The sequence below is a fragment of the Labeo rohita genome, chromosome 10 (genome assembly GCF_022985175.1).
Source record: "Labeo rohita strain BAU-BD-2019 chromosome 10, IGBB_LRoh.1.0, whole genome shotgun sequence".
NCBI classification, from domain to species: domain Eukaryota; kingdom Metazoa; phylum Chordata; class Actinopteri; order Cypriniformes; family Cyprinidae; genus Labeo; species Labeo rohita.
The window spans coordinates 363,419-386,226 of NC_066878.1; the positions used below are offsets into that span (position 1 = coordinate 363,419).

At 30.3% G+C, this 22,808-nt stretch overlaps 1 protein-coding gene across 1 annotated transcript; it reads left to right on the plus strand.

Moving 5' to 3' along the window:
- Positions 1-1,962: 1,962 nt before the first annotated feature.
- On the plus strand, positions 1,963-22,442 carry dgcr2 (DiGeorge syndrome critical region gene 2). Its single transcript, XM_051121522.1, has 11 exons — positions 1,963-2,403; positions 8,357-8,389; positions 8,657-8,779; positions 13,271-13,357; positions 13,841-14,051; positions 14,141-14,217; positions 15,986-16,168; positions 16,269-16,472; positions 18,489-18,641; positions 18,719-18,955; positions 20,861-22,442. The coding sequence occupies exons 1-11, from the start codon at positions 2,328-2,330 to the stop codon at positions 21,097-21,099; spliced, it is 1,623 nt and encodes a 540-aa protein (XP_050977479.1). The 5' UTR covers positions 1,963-2,327; the 3' UTR covers positions 21,100-22,442.
- Positions 22,443-22,808: the final 366 nt, after the last annotated feature.

Consider the following 22,808-nt stretch of genomic DNA (forward strand, 5'->3'; position numbering starts at 1 on the left):
AAAGAAAAAAAAAAACGGTGTAGGATTTACTTTGGAACAGTTTTCATTTACAAATCACTAGTAAATTTCACAAATAATTACAAAGAAACGGCAATAAAGTGCTTTCTTTTAACTGTGTGTCATCAGTTGGCCATATTGGCGGCACTGAATGTAAACAATGCTGCTGAACCAAACAAAACTTGCATATTTTGCTGATTATTGCTGCTAAAAATGGTCAATTATTGTCATGTTTGAGGTTGTGCTAATTGATGGGACCTGGAAAAAATATTTGGAGTACTATAGACTGCCAAAAGTCATAACAAATCAAGAAGAAGAGTGCAAAAAGCCGAGGAACAAAAAAACATTTGAAGTTGGCCAAACTGAAGCAGGATTTCCAGGGCAAGAATCTTGACAACATTCAAGTTTGTTCTTATAATATCCGGTCAGGTAGGTGAAATATTAGGCTAATATCTTAATTAAAACTGCACGTATGTATCTTTACAACCTATTAACTTTAGTTTGTCAAAATATTGCACCCTTTCCTGTCTATTAAGTCCTTCTCTAAATGATTTACCAGCTTCCACACATTTTCCAATGGTTTAGACAGCATAAATTAGCAGAACAATGTATTCAGTAGCAGATTAACTGAGCAATCCATGCTGTTGTTTACATCCGAGTATCGCCAGTATGGCCGCGCATCCGGGTAACTCACCAAATCGTTATGTAAGTGCAAACCCAAACATGACATTTTGTAAATACTTAAGTAGTATCTTCTTATAAAGTGCACTGTAGTAATCCTTGTTTTATTTACTATTCCATTTCATTTGTATGTCTGTTTTTCCGAAGTAACTTATGAGCGCCGCCATGATGGATTCTAACTTCCATTAGGATGCTCAGAGAACAGAGATGGAGCATTATAAATGTCTTTACTGTCACTTTAGTTCAATTTAATGTTGTAAATTATATATATATATATATAACATCATGTTTACTCCCAATTTCCCGACAGGAGTCTTGTCAGTTAATAAATGGGGAAAAAAGTAACTGGCAATATCTAAGTAATTCAGATATTTTCTTAGAAATTCAAAAGTAATGCGTTACTTTACTAGTTTCTTGAAAAAAGTAATATTATTACGTAACTCACGTTACTTGTAATGCTAGTTCGAAGTGAATCATTGATATGCCCACAGACTCCGATACAGTAAATAATAATATTAGTTACTCATTACTAGTAGCAGTGTAATTGTTACTTGCAACTGTTGGGATAGTGACTAATAGCAATAAAACAAGTACTCGTATGCAATAAAAGGTTACTAGCTACTTGTCAAAAATACCAACTTCGGTACCAGTCGTACTGAAATTTATAAAAGGTGACGATACCAGCATTTCCTGCAAGCATTTTGAGCGCTGCTGAGCAGATTCTTAAATACATCTGATTGGCCATTGTGTTCACATGTTCAACATTTATGTCTGTGATGCCTTATCTAAATGATTTGCCAGCTTCCACGCATTTTCCAATGGTTTAGACAGCATAAATTAGCAGAACAACATATTCAGTAGCACATTAACTGAGCAATCCATGCTGCTGTTTACATCCGAGTATCGCCAATATGGCCGCGCATCCGGGTAACTGACCAAATCGTTATGTAAGTGCAAACCCAAACATTTTGCAAATTTTGTAAATACTTAAGTAGTATCTTCTCATAAAGTGCACTGTAGTAATCCTTGTTTTATTTACTATTCCATTTCATTTGTATAACTTATGAGCGCCGTCATGATGGATTCTAACTTCCGTTAGGATGCTCAGAGAACAACAGAGATGCAGCATTATAAATGTCTTTACTGTCAATTTAATGTTGTAAATTATATATATATATACCATATCGTATTAACTAGATTTTATATCTTAGTCATGTGACGCTCAAAACGCTTTTACTTAGCAGCGTGTAATATTCCATGACACATCCGTGTGAACAGTGAAATATGAAGGAAATGTCATGCATGTATTATTATGAGGGGCTGATTAAGCGCCTCCTCCTCCAGTCTGTGGGCTGGAGAACATGGTTGGGATTGTTTTGATGGGACGGTGGCGGAGCCATCTTGTTTTATATCCGTCCTAAGCCCGAGCCAGAGGAAACAGCCATGGAATATGACACTATATCCTGATCTTAGCCAACTGAAATCAACACATCCGAGTGTCAAAGCTTATTTCTGATCGACGGAATACAAACGGCAAACGGAAATCGGCGGTTCGGTGTGATTTATCTCTCAACATCGGCGGCTGGTGCTTTAACTGCATTTTCTCTCGCACATTTTCTCCGGTGTAAGATACTATGAATGGAGGATAAATGTTGCCGAAGGCTGACAGCGGTGGTTTTGTGCTTCTCCTCTTCATTCTGACAATAACAGATCCATCACGGACAGGTAATGCTATTGCTTTAATTAATGCATTTGCTAAAACGGTGTCTTTGCTGCAGTCTGGGCTGGTAAAGGCTTGCAGCTTGGCTTATATTCGGTCATGAGGGGGATGAACAGGCGCTGAGCTGCAGAGGCTCTTTCGCAGGCCGTCGGGGCCTGTAACTTTAACTGTGTTATCGTTTATTATTGTGTCTTATGAAGCTTTACGCCTTTTATTACGTTCCATAAGGCAAGCTTTTATAACATTTACTCCCGAAAGATACATAGTATCTATATCTGTTACTAGCTTTAAGCCTTTTATATTGCATACCATGTGGCAAGCTGGATTTATATTTATTCTTTAAAACTATATAGTATATGTTTGTTATGCATTACTTGTTTACATATTCCCATGCTTCTAGTCACTAAATCCCACTGTCTATTACACTGTTAGTTGTAACAAATTGCAATGTTTTCCTATCTGTGGTGAACCCAATTGTTTACTTACAGCTGGTATGTGTTGCTCGTGCCTATTCCAGTTTTACTAGTCCTGATAGAAAAATTCACTTAACATTAAATTGAAAAACACATCTTGGTTGTTAACTGATGGCTTTAACAAAAGCATATTCCATTAACCCACATTATTTCAGCTTGTTTTTAAAATAAATTCCTGATGGAAAAGCTATATTAGTCATGATTCTGAGACCAATCAGAGATGCCCTTCTCTCTTTCTCTTTCTCTTTCTTTATAAGCATCTTGAAATCAAAAGCACCTAATTTCTTTATTGTTTTTTCATTTCGTTTCCCATTCGCAATGCTTCATGGGATTGTAGTTGTTTACCTCATTAAAGCCGTTAAGTACGCAGTCTTGAGACTTTGTCCTTTTGTCTGATTTTCAAGTACTTTTTGCTTCAAATCAAAGTTTGTAATGTTGTGATTAACCTCGTTGGTGGTTAGTTTGGTTCAGGGCTTATAACTCTTAACAAAGACTTAAAAAAATCTCTATGGAAAAATTAAATGGGAAAAATACTTACGGAACCAAAGCTCCTACAAAAGTTGCCAGGCATTGTCGCACTTTGTTATCCCAAACTCTGTTAAACAGCCACTAGTACCTATATATTACATTTCTAGTGTGTATTCTAGTTGCTACTAGTTATATTTTTAATCTTACTAGCAAGTATAGTAATTTCACTACACAGCAGCCATTCTGACAAGTCAGTACATATGAAATACTAGTGGAATAAAAAGTGTTACTAGTAACATTAGATACAGGGTCTCAGGAATGGGTTCTAGTGTCTACCAAGTATCTAATAATATCTAACAATGCACTAAAAACATTTTTAAAAACTAACAGATGACACTGTTGTCAAACCAATCCCTGTTTACACAAATCCACAAAAACAACTAGAAGTTCTGCATTGCGTATGCCAGGCCAGTAGTTGGCGATGTTGCTGTGTAAAGAAACAGTGTGCATCTGAACGCATGTGTAAATATGTAATGCGAATGATGTCACTGTATATACCGATTTGTATTTTTGTAGTATATATGGAGATGGTAACATTATTGTTTTCAAAACTTGCACTTTAAAACCTGTTTTAAAAAGTTTACAATTCAGTCCCCCAAAATGCCATTGTCGTGTAAATAAAAATATTCTGTTTTAGATGAAAATGGTGTTGTAAGCACCCCCTAAATAAGTGCTATATTAAAGCTGAAATAAGTATTAATAACCAGTGTTGGGGAATGTTTCTTTTAAAAGTATTGCATTACAATTTTGCGTTACTCCCTGAAAAAAGTAACTAATCACATTACTTAGTTACTTTTTATGGAAAGTAATGTGTTACGTTACTTTTGCGTTACTTTTTAAATCTGGGCAGGGCTTGCTTCTTTGTTTTTAATATAAAACAATTTTAATGTAAAAGCCCTTTTACACCAAAAGTCAACCTCAGGCTGAAAGAAAAGTTAATTTATGCAGGAGATAACTCTTCAGCTATTAAAAAAAAAAATAATAAAGCAAATGTTAGTTTTATCTAAAGTAATTTTTGCTTATTACTATGGTTGAATTGCATCATCGAAGATCAGCAGCAAAGACACAGGTTAATAAAATGGGATTAAATACATAAAGGATATTTGTTTTATTTAACATATTTAATAATTGCAGGGTTGCGTCATATTCTGAGTTTGCATTTCACTGTTTTTATTCATTTTGAGGAAAACTGAATCTGTTTTTTTATGAGTGAAATGAATTAATGCATGTTCACATTTAGTCTAGAATACAGTAATATCATGTTTACTTCCAATTTCCCGACAGGAGACTTGTCAGTCAATAAATGGGGAAAAAAGTAACTCAGATATTTTCTTAGAAATTCAAAGGTAATGCGTTACTTTACTAGTTACTTGAAAAAAGTAATATTATTACGTAACCCGCGTTACTTGTAATGCGTTAGCCCCAACACTGTTAATAACTATTAAAATGCTAGTTCGAAGTGAATCATTGATATGACAGATTCACAGACTCCGATACAGTAAATAATAATATTAGTTACTCATTACTAGTAGCAGTGTAATTGTTACTTGTAACTGTTGGGATAGTGACTAATAGCAATAAAACAAGTACTCGTATGCAATAAAAGGTTACTAGTTACTTGTCAAAAATACCAACTTCGGTACCAGTCATACTGAAATTTAAAAAAGTGATGATACCAGCATTTCCTGCAAGCATTTTGAGCGCTGCTGAGCAGATTCTTAAATACATCTGATTGGCCATTGTGTTCACATGTTCAACAGCTATGTCTGTGATTGGCTACGATCCGCTCAACAACGCTCAAAATGCTCACTGGAAATGCTGGTATCATCACATTTTAAAAATTTCAGTACCAATTGGTACCGAAGTCGGCACTTTTGACAACAGTAGTTGCTAGTGGAACTGAAAGATGTGTGTAGGTTTTCGAAAATCTAAAGTTACGGGTCACCACTTGATTTCTGGTAATAAAAAATACAAGTACATTAAAATAGATGCTTGTAGGTTTAAGGAATACATTTTTAAACAACTTGCCATACATTCCAACCATTTGCAGTCAATGTAGTGTTTCTGGTAGGCCACAGTTCGATACGGGAGCAGACAGATCAAGCAGAAGCTCTGGAAGGAGAAACATTAGAGCGCTGGCGTCCTGGTGGTGTCTGTTGTGATATTCTCTGTTTGACGGGAGGTTATTAATCCTATTGATATAAGGTGATGCATAGAAACCCAGTGGATCAAATAAATAGGGCAGTATTTGGGTTAATGGTCTGTGATGTGCTTTTCTGTGTTTAATTTCCATGGGGAAGCCCAGGTTATGTGCCCCGTCTGCACTTGTTTTTGAGGGCAGGATGGGTTGGTCTGTCTCCATGTGGAATCTCATTGAATAAACCCACAGCTGGTGTTTAATCTCAGTGTGTGCTCTTGTTAAAAGTGCATAATATTACACACGATCGCTGTGATGTTAGCATTAAAGGAGGCTCTTGCATATCTTTAATATTGACCTAGAAGTCTTTTTACTACATGACAAACTCAGAGTGATGCATGCAACAGACACGTGTGCAAAATTAGAACAGTACAAAAGTAGAAAAACATGTACAAAAGTAGGACAGCGAACCGTGTATATTCCTCTACATGTGCATTTTAACCTAAAATCTTAATGTTGAAAAGTTTAAGTATTTGTTAACTACCCAAATGGGTTATTTGCACTATTTTGGTGATCACTGGAAGGTTTTTAGCAGTCAAATGGGTGTTCACCTGTTCACAATGGTCTTTCTGTCTGTAGTGGTGAATGTGGTGCAGATCGTGCAGACCAGTAGAGAACACACTGAATGCATCTCAGTGTTGGTGTGTTTGTTTAAGGATAACTTTAGACTCAAGGGTTGGGCAGGTGATTGATTGAATGTCTGAATGTCTGGACCTCCCAAGAAGCACTCTTCAAAAATATAATTAGTTTGTTTGTAGCTTGCCTCGTCTTCTCAAGAGATTGGAAGATTGAGCTAATTGAGAAATAACAGACATTATTTTATACTATATATATTAGATGGCTTTTATTTATGTATAAAAGGATACACACACAAACACACAGGTGCCAGGTTTATGTGTTTTAATGAGGATTCTCCATATACATAATGGTTTTTATACTGTAAACCATATATTCTGTTCCCTAAACCTTAACCCTTAAACAAGATTGCTCACGGGGACCAAAATTTTGTCTCCACATTGTAAAATATTTCAGGTTTTATTATCCAACATAGGGAATACCTGGGTCACACACACATATACAGGCCGAAGTAATTAATCAAATTTGTATTAAATAAATAATTTATATTTAAAACAATTCTAATGTATATGAAGTATAATGCAATAAATTATGTATATATCATTTATTACATAAAATATAAAGTTAAATGTATTATTATTATTATTATTGTTGTTGTTGTTATTATTAAATGTACATTTATTTTATATTTATTATAATGCACTAAATATATTATACATTTATCATTATTATATAGTTTATTGTATAATATAAATGTAATAAATTATTTATAATAATAATTATTATTATTATCAGTGTTTGATATATTTAATGTAATGTATCATAAATGTAGTAAATATATTAAATATATTATTAAATTTAATGAAATATTAGTCTTTATGGTTTAATACAAATTTAATTATTATTATTATATACTGTATATGTGTAATATACATGTAATAAATGAGTATTAATATAATAATAATAATATAATTATTATTTTATAAATTTACTGTAATGTAGCATAATGTAATTTTTATTTGTATAAACAATGATAAATATAGCAAATTATTGTTATTAAATTGAAATCATTGAAATTATTGTATAATATAAATGTAATAAATTATTATTTATAATAGTAATTATTATTATTATTATTAATATTTTATATATTTATTGTAGTGAATCATAAATGTAAGAAATATATAAAAAATTTCAATTTTATATATTATTAAATATTAATCCTTTTATCTTTTAATACAAATTTTATGTATATGAAATATAATGTAATATATAAAGAAATATGTATTATTATTATTATTATTATTATTATTATTATTATTATTAATAAATATATTTATTTGTATATTTATTATATATTAAATGCATTCTACAATTATTATAAAGTTTGTTGTATAATATAAATGTAATAAATGAGCATTACGTAATATTAATTATAATAATAATAATTATTATTTTATATATTTAATGTAATGTATCATATTAATGTAATAAATATTTCAAATTATTGTTATTAAATTGAATTAAATATTAGAATTTTTTATGATGTATGTATTATTGTTATTAAATATACATTTATTTGCATTGCATTAAATGCATTGTACATTTACTTTATTATTATTATATAATTTATTTTACAATATAAATGTAGTAAATTAGCATTATTTGTAATACTGTATATGCAATGTATCATATAAATGTAATTAATATATCAAGTTATTGTTATTAAATTGAATAAAATATTGGAATCTTTTTATGGTTTAATGCAAATTTTATTATTGTTAGTTTTAGTATGTGTATTATTAATGTGTGTGTTATTTTACATGTTTAATTTAACATAGCATAGTATGTATTATTATACTTTTTGTTAGTTTTTGTTTTTGTACCTGAACATTAATATGAATTTATATTTTGTCTGCATTTTTACTATTCCTAAAATCAGCTTTGCTTTCTTGATGTAAAAGTTTTAGACCCTTAGCAAAGATCGCATTTGAACAAAATAAATCCACAAGGACTTTCTGGTCACTTACTTTGGCTTTTGTTTGCAAATGTAGGTGTACCTGTGCTATCTGTTGTTATTTATACCCAGATAACAGGGAGACAGACTGTCTCTTGAGCCTTTAAGAGATTAGGTAATGTTATATTACTGAAATCACTAAATCTCCCCGTCTCTCCCCCCCGCAGGTCCACGGCTCGCTCTGGCCAGACTGTTGTCAGGTAAGCTGCGATCCTTGGAATTCTTACCAATTATCTTGAGGGTTTCCAGCTGGTTTGGTTTGACACTTTGACCCTGTTGGAGTCTCATTTAGCTAAGCCTGACATTGACACTGATGTCCTTGATGCTGTGGAACGGCTCTTCATCTAAATTTGGAGACTTTTCCTGTTGCATAATAAATCGTGATTGTATGTAATCACACATAATGGAGCCTAAGCTGCAGGTTCTTTTCTAGATTAGTTTGACTCAGTGCGTTGTCTGTGTTTCAGATCTGCGCTGCAGTCCTGGCCAGTTTGCCTGCCGGAGCGGAAAAATGCAGTGCATCCCTCTGTCCTGGCAGTGCGATGGATGGACGGCGTGTGATGACAAAAGCGATGAGATAGATTGCCCTAGTAAGTTCGCACACACACACACAGCCACATTCTTGTGCAATACACTTTAAAAACACACTTGTGCTTATGAGGAACGGTTTCACTTCCGACTTTTTTAGTTTTGTGCTGTGACTTTGCCAGCTAGATTTTGCTTTGTTTTGCCTGTGTGCTGTCGTTTCAGTGTCTTAACCTCAGAGTGAGACACGGTGCTCAGAGTCTGCTTCCTGAACAGGATAACAGGCATTACAGAGCGGATTTTCTGAGCATGTGATCTGTGTCTTGGAGCTCCTTCAAGCACTGCTGATCAGAATCACACCCCGAGCACATGAATGTTGGAGAAAATACCCATAAATGCTAAGGATAAGTGGCTTTGTGTTGGTCGTGTTGGCAGACAATCAGGAAGTAGTTGTATGTTAATCAGGAAGTGGTTGTTTGTTAATCAGGAAGCGGTTGTATGTCAGCCTGTAAGCTGGGATATTTTTTTTTTTTTTTTTTTTTTTTTTGAGATGGTGACATGATTTTAATCTTGTCGGTTTTTATCAAATGATTGGTCTTCGTATCTTATCCTCTAATTTATTATGTGCTTCGCAGTCTCATAAACTTTTCAGTGACACTTTCAGTAGCAGGAGATAAAATAAGTAAACTTTTGGCAAGGTGCCATTTCATATTTCTTCTGCGTTGTCCAGTAGGGCTGATGAATGTATGCTGAATACGTGACTGAAGTTAAATAAAAACATTGTTCAACTAAAGCCATGTCATTCTGTAGCAAAAATGAACTTGTTTTGATACACATCTATAAAACAAATACGTGTATTAATAATTATATAAATATAGAAGTTGAATAATATTGAAAAAATAATAACGATAATAATAATAATAACAATAACAATAATAATTATTTATAATAATAGTTATGTTGTTGTTGTTGTTGTAAAAATATATATATTAAAAAAAATAATAATACAAAAAAAAAAAAAAAAAATATATATATATATATATATATATAATTATTATTATTTGTAGTAGTAACATTGGTATTATTATTAATATTATTATATTAAAATATTAAAAACACACTCACATACATATATTCTTAGTCCATCCCATTATTATTTAAAATGAGGACGAAGAAGTTTTTTAGGTTTTATGATGGTATTTATTACATTTAAAATGAAATAATATTGAAATAATAATAATAATAATTATTATTATTATATAATTATTAATAATAATTATTTGATTATGTAGTAGCTGTTGTTTTTGTTGTAAAAATATTTTTAAATATAATAATTATTTTTAGTTGCAACATTGGTATTATTACTATAATTATATTAAAATATTAAACACACACACGCATACATACATATGTATACATGTACAAGTCCATCCTATTATTATTTAAAATGAGAACTAAGATTTAGGTTTCATGATAGTATTTTTTGATATTTTGAATTAAAAAATTGAAATTAAATAATATTGAAATAATAATAATAGTAATAATAATAATAATAATAATAATAATTATTATTATTATTATTATTTTATTATGTAGTTGTTGTTTTTGTTGTAAAAATATTTTTTAAATATAATAATTTATTTTAATAGTAACATTGTTATTACTATTATTATTAGAATATAATATTAAAACACACACACACACACAGACACACACCGAGTCCATCCCATTATTATTTAAAAATATGTTTTTTAGGTTTTTTGATTTGATATTTATTGATATTTTGAATTAAATAATTGAAGTAAATATAATAATACTATTAATAATAATAATAATATAATTATTAATAATTATTATTTTATTATGTAGTTGTTGTTATTTTTGTTGTTAAAACATTTTTTAAATATAATAATTATTTTTAGTAGTAATATTGGTATTATTACTATTATTATATTAAAATATTAAACAAAACACACACACACACACACACACACATACATACATGTATACCAAGTCCATCCCATTACTATTTAAAATGAGAACTAAGATTTTATTTTTAGGTTTTATTATGGTATGTATTGATATCTTGAAGTAAATAATTGAAATTGAATAATATTGAAATAATAAATAATAATAATAATAATAATAATAATGTAATTATTATTAGTAGTAGTAGTAGTAATAATAATTATAATAATTGTAAGTAATAATAATAATAATAATAATAATAATAATAATAATAATAATAAATATTAAACATATTATTAATAAAAATATATAAAAATATTATTATATATAATAAATAATAAATTAATTATTATATATAATAATAATTATTTATTATTTATATAATAAATAATTAAAATATTATTATGTAGTTGTTGTTTTTGTTGTAAAAATATTTTTAAAATATAATAATTTTTTGTAGTTACATTGGTATTCTTACTAATATTTTATTAGAATATTAAAAACACACATGCACATAAATATATTCCAAGTCCATCCCATTATTAAGATGAGAACCAAAAACTTTTTTTTTTTAAAGTTTTTTTTTATTATAGTATTTATAATAAAAATTATTATAGTATTTAAGTATAAATTTGCTTTTATTTATTATTTATTTATTTTAATTTTTTCTTTAGTTTACATTTTAGTAATTTTTTTGTTCTTTTTCATTTTTATGTTCTTGTTGTTGTTTTTTTTAAAACAGTGTTATAATTCTTGTTAATGTTATGGAGCAATTTTTGTGGCTGTTCAGTGGGTCGTTAAAAATGACGGTTCTTCTGACTGAAAAATATCACATTTTAAGCCATTTCAGAGCATAACACAAAAATATCAAGATTACATATCATCAAAATCCAAAAAAAAAAAAATTAAGCTATCTGTTTTTTTTTTTTTTTTTTTTTTAAGCTATATTACCTGGAACTCTTTGTCTAGCCCCTGCCATGTTCACTGAAGCTGTAATCACTAGTGGACACAAAACACTGCAGGGCTTTATACTCATTTCATGCTTGTAATTGCACTGCCCCTTGCTGACATCGCTGTAATCGAGCCGATGTTCTCAGGAGGTGTTGGCACATTTCTTGACGGATATGCAGTCTTACTTTAATTCTTGTTTGGTTGTCGGATTTAGTGCTCCTCCTTTCAGGAAATGAGAACGTGGTTTAATAAGATTCTTAGAAACTGTTTTTATGTTAGCAGACCTGCTGCCACTCCGTTTCCCTTCTGTCCACTGTGGATTAGGGTTTTAGTGTCATTATTTCCTTGAAAGCATGTTGTTTTACTTACACAGCTTACAGTGATACTCAACTGCTTTTGGTTCAGGGCCCAGATTTTATATTAGACATCAAATGTGGATAAAATACCAAAAAGGTTTATGAAAAAATATATATGTATTATATCTCACTACCAGTCAAAGGTGTTTTTGAACAGTAAGATTTTTAAAAAAGACTTTCCTGCTCACCAAGCCTGCATTTTTTTTTTCTTCAAAATACAGCAAAAACAGTAAAATTTTGAAATATTTTACTGTTTAAAAGAACTGCTTTTCATTCGATTATATTTTAAAATGTAATTTATTCCTGTGATCAAAGCGAGAATTTCAGCGTCATTCAGCATCAGTGTCACATGATCCTTCAGAAATCATTCTAATATGCTGATTTGCTGTTCAAGAAACATTTTTATTATGATTGTTATTATTAGCAATATTTAAAACAGTTAAGCACATTTTTCAGGGTTCTTTGATGAACAGACAGATCCAAAGATCAGCCTTTATCTGAAATGAAAAGCTTTTGTAATATTATACACTATAATTGGGGGAATGAATAATTTTATCTATCTATCCTGGATCTCTATAATCTATCTAATTATAGAAATTAATCATTTTATTTGGCGAGGATGCTTTAAATTTGATCAAAAGTGACTTTTATAATGTTACAAAAGATTTCTGTTTCAGATAAATGCTGTTCATCTAAACTTTCTTTTTAAGTAAATGCTACTCAGCTGTTTTCAACATAATAATAATAATAATAAATGTTTTTTGAGCAGCAAATCAGAATATTAGAATGATTTCTGAAGGATCATGTGTCTGGAGTAATGATGCTAAAAATTCAGCTTTGAAATCACAGGAATAAATTAATATATTCAGATAGAAAGCAGCTATTTTAAATAGTAAAATATTTCACATTTTCTACTGTTTTTGCTGTACTTTGATCAAATAAATGCAGGCTTGGTGAGCAGAAGAGACTTCGTTAAAAATGAAAAGTTCTTAACGCACATTACTAATCAAAAATTAACTTTTGATATATTTATGGTAGGAAATTTACAAAATATCTTCATGGAACATGATCTTTACTTAATATCCTAATGATCTGTGGCATAAAATCAATAATTTTGACCCATACAATGTATTTTTGGCTGTTGCTACAAATATACCTATGCTACTTATGACTGGTTTTGTGGTCCAGGGTTGCAAATTCCGCATTTGCACTGATGATTTATGCTTCAGTCTAGTATATTTTGGCCATATTCAAGATATTCCTTGTTTCGCTCTCTTGCAGCAATAAAGGAGGAACGGTATCGTTACAGCAACGGTTTTGAGCCGGTGGAGGACGTCATGGGAGTTGCTCAACCAGTGCGCTTTAATAGTAAGAGCCTTCCTGATCTCTTAAAACACTCACACTCTTAATATGCTGTGAAGATGTGCTCATATTGCATTACTATGTCAACATTTTCCTTCCATGTGCAATCACATAAAACGTTACAAAATCGACACTCAAATCAGTATATTAGAATGACTTCTGAAGAATCATGTGACTGAAGACTGGAGTAATGATGCTGAAAATTCAGCTTTGCATCACAGGAATAAATTACATTTTAAAATATATTGAAATGTAAAATAGTTATTTTCAATTGCAATAATATTTCACAACATTACTGTTTTTACTGGTGTTTTTTTTTAATTGTAAAATAAATATTAATTAATTGATTTATTTTTTAATTTATTTATTTGGAATGGATGTAATAGAACACAACAGTAGGGTGGTGTGAGAAAGAAAATACCATTCAAAAAGCTTATTATGGTTAAATTATGATGTTTTCAAATAATATAATTCCCACTCCAAACACAGGGAAGTGTCCGAGCGGCTGGCACCACTATGAAAAGACAGCCAGCTGTTATAAAGTCTACCTGAGGAGTGAGAACTACTGGCAGGCGGTGGAAACCTGTCAGAAAGTCAACGGTTCACTCGCGACGTTCGGCACCAATGAAGAGCTGCAGTTCATCCTCAAGATCGAGGTGGACTTTGACGAGAAAGTGTGCGAGCGAAAGGACCAGTGCAAGTGAGTGTGAATCGGTTTTCTGAGGAAGTGATTTGGTTTTACATTTTTGAGTTCTCAACGCTGTGAATGTTCTTCACCTGTGGTTGCAGGTTCTGGGTGGGATATCAGTATGTGATTACCAACCAGAATCATTCGCTCGAGGGCCGTTGGGAAGTGGCGTATAAAGGTTGGTTTTTAATCTCATAATTTTTTTAAGAAAAACAGGGAACTAAGAAACTCACCCTAATGTCAAAGAAGAAGTAGTCCTATTAAGTTTTTTGCTGTATTTTAGGTCTGACAAAGTCTTATCGTAACTTAAGGCTGGAATACACTACATGACTTGTAAAATCTTTTCCAGACTGTAAATCATTGGAAAATCGGGGGGAAAGTCATGTAGTATATTCCAGGCTTTAGTGTGAAGAACAGAGTGAATTTGAAGTTGTTATTCACTGAAAATGATCTAGTAGGCTGTTAATTGTGACTGGATCTTTGAATCAGTGAATTGAATCAGTGACTCAAAAACCATGAACGAATCATTCAGACTAGTTTTATGAAATGGATAGATCGATTCATTAATTCAACATAACTCTTTCTGTAAGGAATATATGAATATACATTTTTTTTTACAGAATTTTAACCGTTTTACTTTAATATTTATATTTTATTTTAGTTCTGCTAAGTTGGCTTTTATTTTGTATTTTCAGTTTTCATTTTTTAGTTTAAGGTTTAGTTGTCATTTTAAAGAATTTTTATTGTAATTTTTATTTTATTTTTTATCATTATTACTATTCTTAAATTTTGCTTTCTGTTTTAGTTTTAACTTTTGTTTTTATTAATATTTTGGAAAAATATATATACCTTTTATTTTATATTTTCAGTCTTAAGTTTATTTTATATATTAATTTTAATTATAATTTATATATTATAATTTTATTTGATATACTATATTATATTTATATTTTGGAAATATATAACTTATTGTATTGCTTTTACTTGCAGAGGCAACATTTCTGAATTTTACAAAACTTTCTACTTTCTAATTTAAAATTATTTTGTTTTTTAGAAATGTTTTTGTTTCTGTTTTAGTTTTAACACTTCATACTTTTAATACTTTTGTTTTTCATATTTTGAAAAAAGATGTATATACCTTTTTATATTTTTTTATATATTATATAATTTTATATATTATTTTGTTTATATTTTAGAAATATATTATGTACTTTTAATGTTTATTTTTCAGTTTTAATAACTGTATTACTTAAACTTATTGTGTTGCTATTAGTTGCACAGGCAACATTTCTGAATTTTACAAAACGTTCTACTTTTTCAAGCTAATTTTAATCTAATATTTATATTTTCTTTTAGTTCTGCTAAGTTGGCTTTTATTTTGTATTTTCAATTTTCATTTTAATTTAGTTTAAGGTAATTTTGTTCTTTTAAAAAAATATGTCTGTGAAGATTCTTCTTTGAATAAACCAGTTTAAACTGGACACCAGTTTAAGCTGCTGGAGCACCATCTTCTCTGGCACACAATTGGACTAACATCTGTCATGTGGTTTAGATCATGTGACTTCTTTGTGTTTATAAATTGCCAGAGTTACTTCCTGTACACCAAACAACCGATGAAGGTGTTTGGATGAACACTGAAACGTCTTGTGTTTTTAAGTATGTTTGTAAGTCCAGTGGTTTTTGTAAATTAAACTTTATTTAGAAGTTTTAAAAAATATATTTTTTAATCATTTTTATGTTAAAGTTCAATGTTAAAAATGAACAAAAATGATTTTTAATAGTTTACTTCTAGTTTCAGTTAAAAATAATACTGATTTCAAATAACAAAAGAACTTTTAACTTACTTTAACTGTTTCTTTAACTTAATCATTTACATTTTTATATTTATTTGTCACATCTGTGGGCGTTTTGAACTGTTTCCTCATCCGTCTGTCTGATCCTCACAGGATCCATGCAGGTGTTTTTGCCTCCAGAGGGTCTGGCTAGTTTTGGCGAGGCGAACCCAACCCAGGATAACGTGTTCTGCGCCCAGCTGCAGCGCTTTCAGATCAAAAGCATGAACGAGCGGGGCTTGCACAGCTGGCATGCTGAAAACTGCTACAAAAAATTCCCCTTCCTCTGCAAGAGAAGTACGTCCAGCAGCATGATATTAACAGAAGAGCCCTGTTTGACAGCAGTCTCGAGTTTTGTTTAGGTTAGTACTAATAAACTCATACGTTTCTTCCACAGGACAAACGTGTGTGGACATCAAAGACAACGTGGTGAACGAGGGCTATTATTTCACACCTAAAGGGGACGACCCGTGTCTGAGCTGCACGTGCCACGACGGCGAGCCGGAGATGTGTGTGGCCGCCCTGTGTGAGCGACCGCAGGGCTGCCAGCATTTCCGCAAGGACCCTAAAGAGTGCTGCAAGTTCACCTGCTTGGATCCCGGTACTGTCACAGTCTCTCCAAATCATAGTGTGAACTGTTTGTGCGTTTTGTGTATTGAATGTAACCTGTATTACAGTTAAAGATAAGTGGACAGATATGTGAAGTACCCAAATCTCAACACTAGGTGGAGCTACTCTGCTTTATCTTATTGTAAAGTTAGAGTCTCCTGATATATTTGGACGACAAACTACCATTATTTTACATTTTTATACAAATTTTAGCACAAAATATATTTGTTTCTTAGATTATTTACAGTTTTTTTTTCCCATAGTGTTTTTTTTTAATTGTAATGTTGAAAGTGTGGTTGTCATTAGTTAGTATAATCAGTATAATGTAGATATGTATATAGACTAATACGATTTAATTAGCAATACAGCGTGCAAACACACACATAGTAGTGCTATAATTGTATTATTTTTGTCCTATATTTCATTCAATATTGCATGTATTGCTACAGGTAGTCAAATTACTTATAACCATTTTACATTAGAGAACAACATCATTAGCTTATAAATGCTACAAACTATTGAAAGTTGTGAATCTGTTGAGCACTTGATTTGAGTATTTGAGCTTTGTTTGGCAAATCTTATAAAATAACTTTTGTTTTTGTAGTTTGTCTTTATTTTATATTTTAGTACTTTTTATGTACTTTAATTTATATTTTTCAGTTTTAATTGTATTTCAACCTATTGTTATTTGAAATTTTATTTTTATTTTATATAAAATTTTATTAGTTGTAGAGGCAAAAATTTTTTACAAAAAGTTTTTTTTTTTAAATACATGTAACGTTTATATTTTATTTTAGTTCTGCAAAGTTGGCTTTTATTTTGTATTTCCTGTTTTTATTTTAATTTAGTTTAAGGTTTAGTAATTGTAATTTTTATTTCTTTTTTTAATTGTAATTTTTACTTTTTTCATTATTACTATGTGCTTTGAATTATTATTTCTGTTTTAGTTTTTCATACTTTCAATACTTCACCTAATATTTTTTATTTTTTAATACTTCAAATTTAACTTATTTTCAACTGAAAGTTGCCAACATTTAGTTCTAAATTTAAGGTTAAAAATGAACAAATTCTAAAATCAACTATTTAAATCAATTGTGAATCTCTTGAGCACTTCACCCGTGTGTTGCTAATTTGTGTGGCAAATTCCCGGAAATTTAAAATATAAAAGAAATAATAATAATAATAATAATATTTTTTTAAAGGCCTGGGAAACAAGGGATTTTTTTTAGTAATGCATTTGTTTTTGTAGTTATGCTCAGTTCTAAATGATTTAAGAAAATAGAATTGTATTATTTTAAGTATTATTTCTATGCTATTATAGTATTTATTAATATATTGAATTAGCTTTTATATGGTATTTTTTCCATTTTATTTTAAAGCAATTTTTTTTATTTTTAGTACTTTAGCTTAAACTTGTTTGTCAGATTAATTTTATTTTATAAAAAATATATATATTTTAATAAATTGTCAGTAATATGTGACCCTGGACCACAAAACTCATAAGGATCAATTTTTTTAAATTGAGGTTTATACATCATCTGAAAACTGAATAAATAAGCTTTCCATCGATGTATGGTTTGTTAGTATAGAAAAATATTTGGCCGAGACTATTTGAAAATCTTGAATCTGATGGTGCAAAAAAATCTAAATATTGAGAAAATCGCCTTTAAAGTGGTCCAAATGAAGTTCTTAGCAATGCATATTACTAATCAAAATTTAAGTTTTGATATATTTACGGTAGGAAATTTACAAAATATCTTCATGGAACATGATCTTTGCTTAATATCCTAATGATTTTTGGCATAAAAGAAAAATCGATCATTTTGACCAATGCAGTGTATTGTTGGCTATTGCTACAAATACACCCGTGCTACTTAAGACTGGTTTTGTGGTCCAGGGTCACATTTATACTTGTCAGTGTGCAGTCAACAGTATAATTTCAATCTCACACATCTCTAGTGTCAGGTTGTGATCTGATGGAGGTAAATCTCATTTGTGTTGTTTTCAGACGGCAGCAGCCTGTTTGACTCTATGGCCAGCGGCATGAGGCTCATCGTGAGCTGCATCTCATCCTTCCTCATCCTCTCGCTGCTGCTCTTCATGGTGCACAGACTGAGGCAGCGGCGACGGGAACGCATCGAAACGCTCATTGGAGGAAACCGTAAGGCCCTGTGCAATCATCTGGTTATTATCACATATTAAAGTTATGTTTTTCTGAATCATCGCTGTCTTTCACAGTGCATCATTTTAATCTGGGTCGGAGGGTCCCTGGCTTTGACTACGGGCCGGATGCGTTCGGGACGGGCCTGACGCCTCTGCACCTCTCTGATGATGGTGAAGGTGGAGCGTTCCACTTCCAGGAGCCTCCGCCCCCTTATGCTGCTTACAAATACCCAGATATCCACCACCCCGATGACCCTCCTCCTCCATATGAGGCCTCCATTAATCCAGACAGCATCCTCTACATGGACCTTGGTATGTCTTTACAAAGATTCATAACAGTGACGCTGTGTTTTTAGATCCTTTTTATAAAATATGCATGTAATTTATTCATTTATAATCTTCGGTTAATATTTTTAAAGTCTTTATGGATCGCATTGTAGAGCTCTGATCCATAACCTGGTGAGCTGCTTATATAGACAAGGATATTATGTTCATCCTACATTCAGATATTCCCACTTATGCCCAAATTGTAAGGAAACTTCATATGGAGCTTTTGAAAATAAAGCAAAATCAGAATGGATTCTGCAGTGTTTTCCCCCCAAAATACTATGTGGTGATAAAGGTCGAGAGGAATATCAATTGCAAATACTATATTGCATTCAGTACTTAAAAAGTGTTGATAAACTATTGATCAAACTATTGAAATTGAATGTAAATATCTTGAGTGCTCGAATATTGCTCATTTTAATAATTAAAAATGAATTACCTTTTTTATGAAAATTATTTTAAAAATGTTTGTTAGTCTTTTCAGTTTTAGTAAATAAAGTAATTAATTTCTGTTTTTTGGCAAGGCAACATTTTGAATAACATAACACATAAATAACAGATAACATAAATAAGTAAAACTTAAAACTAAAATTAAAATAAAAACTTAAAATAAATATATAAAATATACATAATTAAATTTTATATATATATATATGTATGTATATGTATGTGTGTATATATATATATATATATATATATATATATATATATATATATATGCATATATGCATATTTTGTTAAAAATGTTTTTTATATATTTCTATTTAGCTTTGATTTATTTTTATTTTAGTAATTAAAGAAATTAATTTTATTTTTTTGGCAAGGCAACATTTATAATTAAAATAAAAATTGTGAAATTTAAATTTTTATATTTTTTAGATTTTATATATCTTTTTCTTCTTTTATCTTATATATTTATACATACATGCACGCATGCATATATATATATAAATAAATAAATTATATATGTTTTCTTTTTTTAGTTATGGGTAAATAAACTAATTAACTTCAGTTTGTTGGCAGGGCATCATTTAGAATTTTTAGTTGTTATATTGTATTTTTCTTTTTTCTCTCTCTCTCTCTCTATATATATATGTGTGTGTGTGTATATATGTATGTATATATGTATATATATATATATGTATATATATGTGTATGTATATATATATATATATATATATATATATATATATATATATATATATATATATATATATATATATATATATATATATATATATGTGTGTGTGTGTGTGTGTGTCTATATATATATATATTTTTTTTTTAATAAAATAATTTTACATAAAATAATTTTTTTGAATTTTACAATTACTGTTTATTAATAAATTATATGTATTTGTAAATAAATGTATATCTTTTCTTTCTTTTAGTACTATTAATTAAACTACTCTCTCTCTCTTTTATATTTTATATATATTTTCCTTTATATATATATATATATATATATATATATATATATACATATATATACATATAAATGTATAAATAAATAAAATAAAAAAATACATATATATATATATATATATATATATATATATATATAATATAATATTTTTTTTATTTTATTTATTTATTTATACATTTTATATGTTTATATATATATATATATATATATATATATATATATATATATATATATATATATATATATATATATATATATTTTTTTTTTTTTTTTTTTTTTTTTTTTTTTTTTACTTTTAATGATTTTGGTACTTCAACTTAAAATTATTTTAGAATTTTACTTTTACATTAACAAAAACAATTTTTTATAGTTTTAGTTTGTTAATAATAGAAAACACTGGACATCAGCACAAATCCAAAAAAGGTTTTGGACGACCCTTCATTTACCTCCTGTTCTCCCTCCAGGACGGACCGGGGTTTCGCTCGCGACTGGTCACATGAGCGGGACGTCCGACTCTCTCCAGAGGGATTTCCCCGAGCCGGCGCTCCCCGCCCCGCCACCGCCGCCCCTAGAAGAGCGCGAGGACTCCATCGACAGCAGCACCCTTCTTGTGTCTCCGGACACCCCCAGCGAATCAGAGAGCAGCATCATGCAGAGCTCCACCGCAGACTGCAGCGGCCCCTCGCTGAGCACCGTGGTGTAGGGCACATCATAGGATCCTAGGGTACGTGTCCAGACTGAGCGCTTTACTAAATGTTGGACTCGAGGACGGTTTCCTGTTCAGAGCAAAGACTTCAGACACGAACGAAAAGACGCTTGTTTTGGGTTTTTATTCAGCGGTTTTTCAGCTCGAGCGTCACATGTAAATACTTGCGTCGGCCATCGACTGGGCCGATAGAGCACCTCTCTCAGAGGTTTACACTGGCATGTGTCGATCACCACACTCTGAACGAATGAAGCGGTTGATGAAAAGACTTTTTAGGCCTTAGTGGTGTAATCAAGACAACCTGACGTTCTCTCACTGGAATTGTGTTTCCTGGCACAAAGAAGCAATTTTTCCTTGACTCATTACTGCTCTGTCCAAACTGACCCTTCAGGGTCCTTTCTCGGGTGGCCGTCCACCTGTCGGATCCGTTTGGACGCGAGCGGTACGATGTTACTATCTGGAGTTCTGTGATGTCTGGTTTTTACATTTTCTGTCTGTCGGATCAGTAGCACAAACTCAAAAAAACGAAGAAAAAAAACATTTGATTCTTTTAGATGGAGGTACGAGTTTGTTTCAGCCGTTTTTAAGCGTCCTGCTGTGGTACGGCGATGCTAATCCATCGCCTCGTTTTTTGGAAAAGAATGTCATCACCAACCTAAAAGCGTTTGAGGTTCTTTTGGGAGGTGAACTTTGTCGAAAACTCATTTTGGTGATCAGTGTCACATTTGCTCAAGTCTAAAAGGGTGAATCTCTGAAAAGCTGTGAAGAATTGACCCATTTTCACCAACAGAAAAAAAAATTATATTATATTTTGCTTAGAAGCTTATTGAACCATGTATTTTTTTGCATCATGACATTACTTTCATGTAACTCAAATATACCAAAACTACAAAAATGTTCAGTGGTCCACAATATTTCAAACCTCAAAATCTCATTTATTCATGCCCTTAATGCTGAAAATAAATAAAATCATTACAAAAATGACTTGCATACACTACCAGTCAAAAGTTTTTGAACAGTGAGATTTTTTAATGGATTTTAAAGAAGTCTTTTCTGCTCACCAAGCCTGTATTTATTTGATCCAAATACAGCAAAAGCAGTAATATTGTGAAATATTTTTACTATTTAAAATAACTGCTTTCTATTTGGATATATTTGAAAATGTAATTTATTTCTGTGATCAAAGCTGAATTTTCAGCATCATTACTCCAGTCTTCAGTGTCACATGATCCTTCAAAAATCATTCTAATATGCTGATTTGCTGTTCAATAAACATTTAAATTATTATCAATATTTAAAACAGGTGAGTACATTTTTTTTTTTTTCAGGATTCTTTGATTTTTTTTTTTTCAGTTGTTTTTTTAATTAATTTTTTTTTTCATTATTCTATACGATTTGATGGGTTATATAAAAAAAAATATATATATATATATATATATATATATATATATATATATATATATGTATAGTTGTTTTTTTAATTAATTAATTTTTTTTTTTTTCATTATACACTATACGATTTAAAAGCTTGGAGTCGTGTAATTTTTACTACTTCTTTTAAGAAAAGAAATTTTAGAAATGAATACTTTTATTTTGCAAGGATGCTTTAAATTGATCACAAGGGATGATAAAGGCATTTATAATGTTGCAAAAGATTTTTATTTCAGATAAATGCTGTTCTTCTGAACTTTCTATTCATCAAAGAA

What these genes read in the sequence shown, in the direction of transcription:
- dgcr2 (XM_051121522.1), top strand. Translation starts at nt 2,328, where the DNA reads ATGTTGCCGAAGGCTGACAGCGGTGGTTTTGTGCTTCTCCTCTTCATT. An exon ending in GAGCGAAAGGACCAGTGCAA is followed by an intron (nt 14,052 to 14,140) that starts GTGAGTGTGAAT and finishes CTGTGGTTGCAG; the next exon opens with GTTCTGGGTGGGATATCAGT. An exon ending in TTGGGAAGTGGCGTATAAAG is followed by an intron (nt 14,218 to 15,985) that starts GTTGGTTTTTAA and finishes TGATCCTCACAG; the next exon opens with GATCCATGCAGGTGTTTTTG.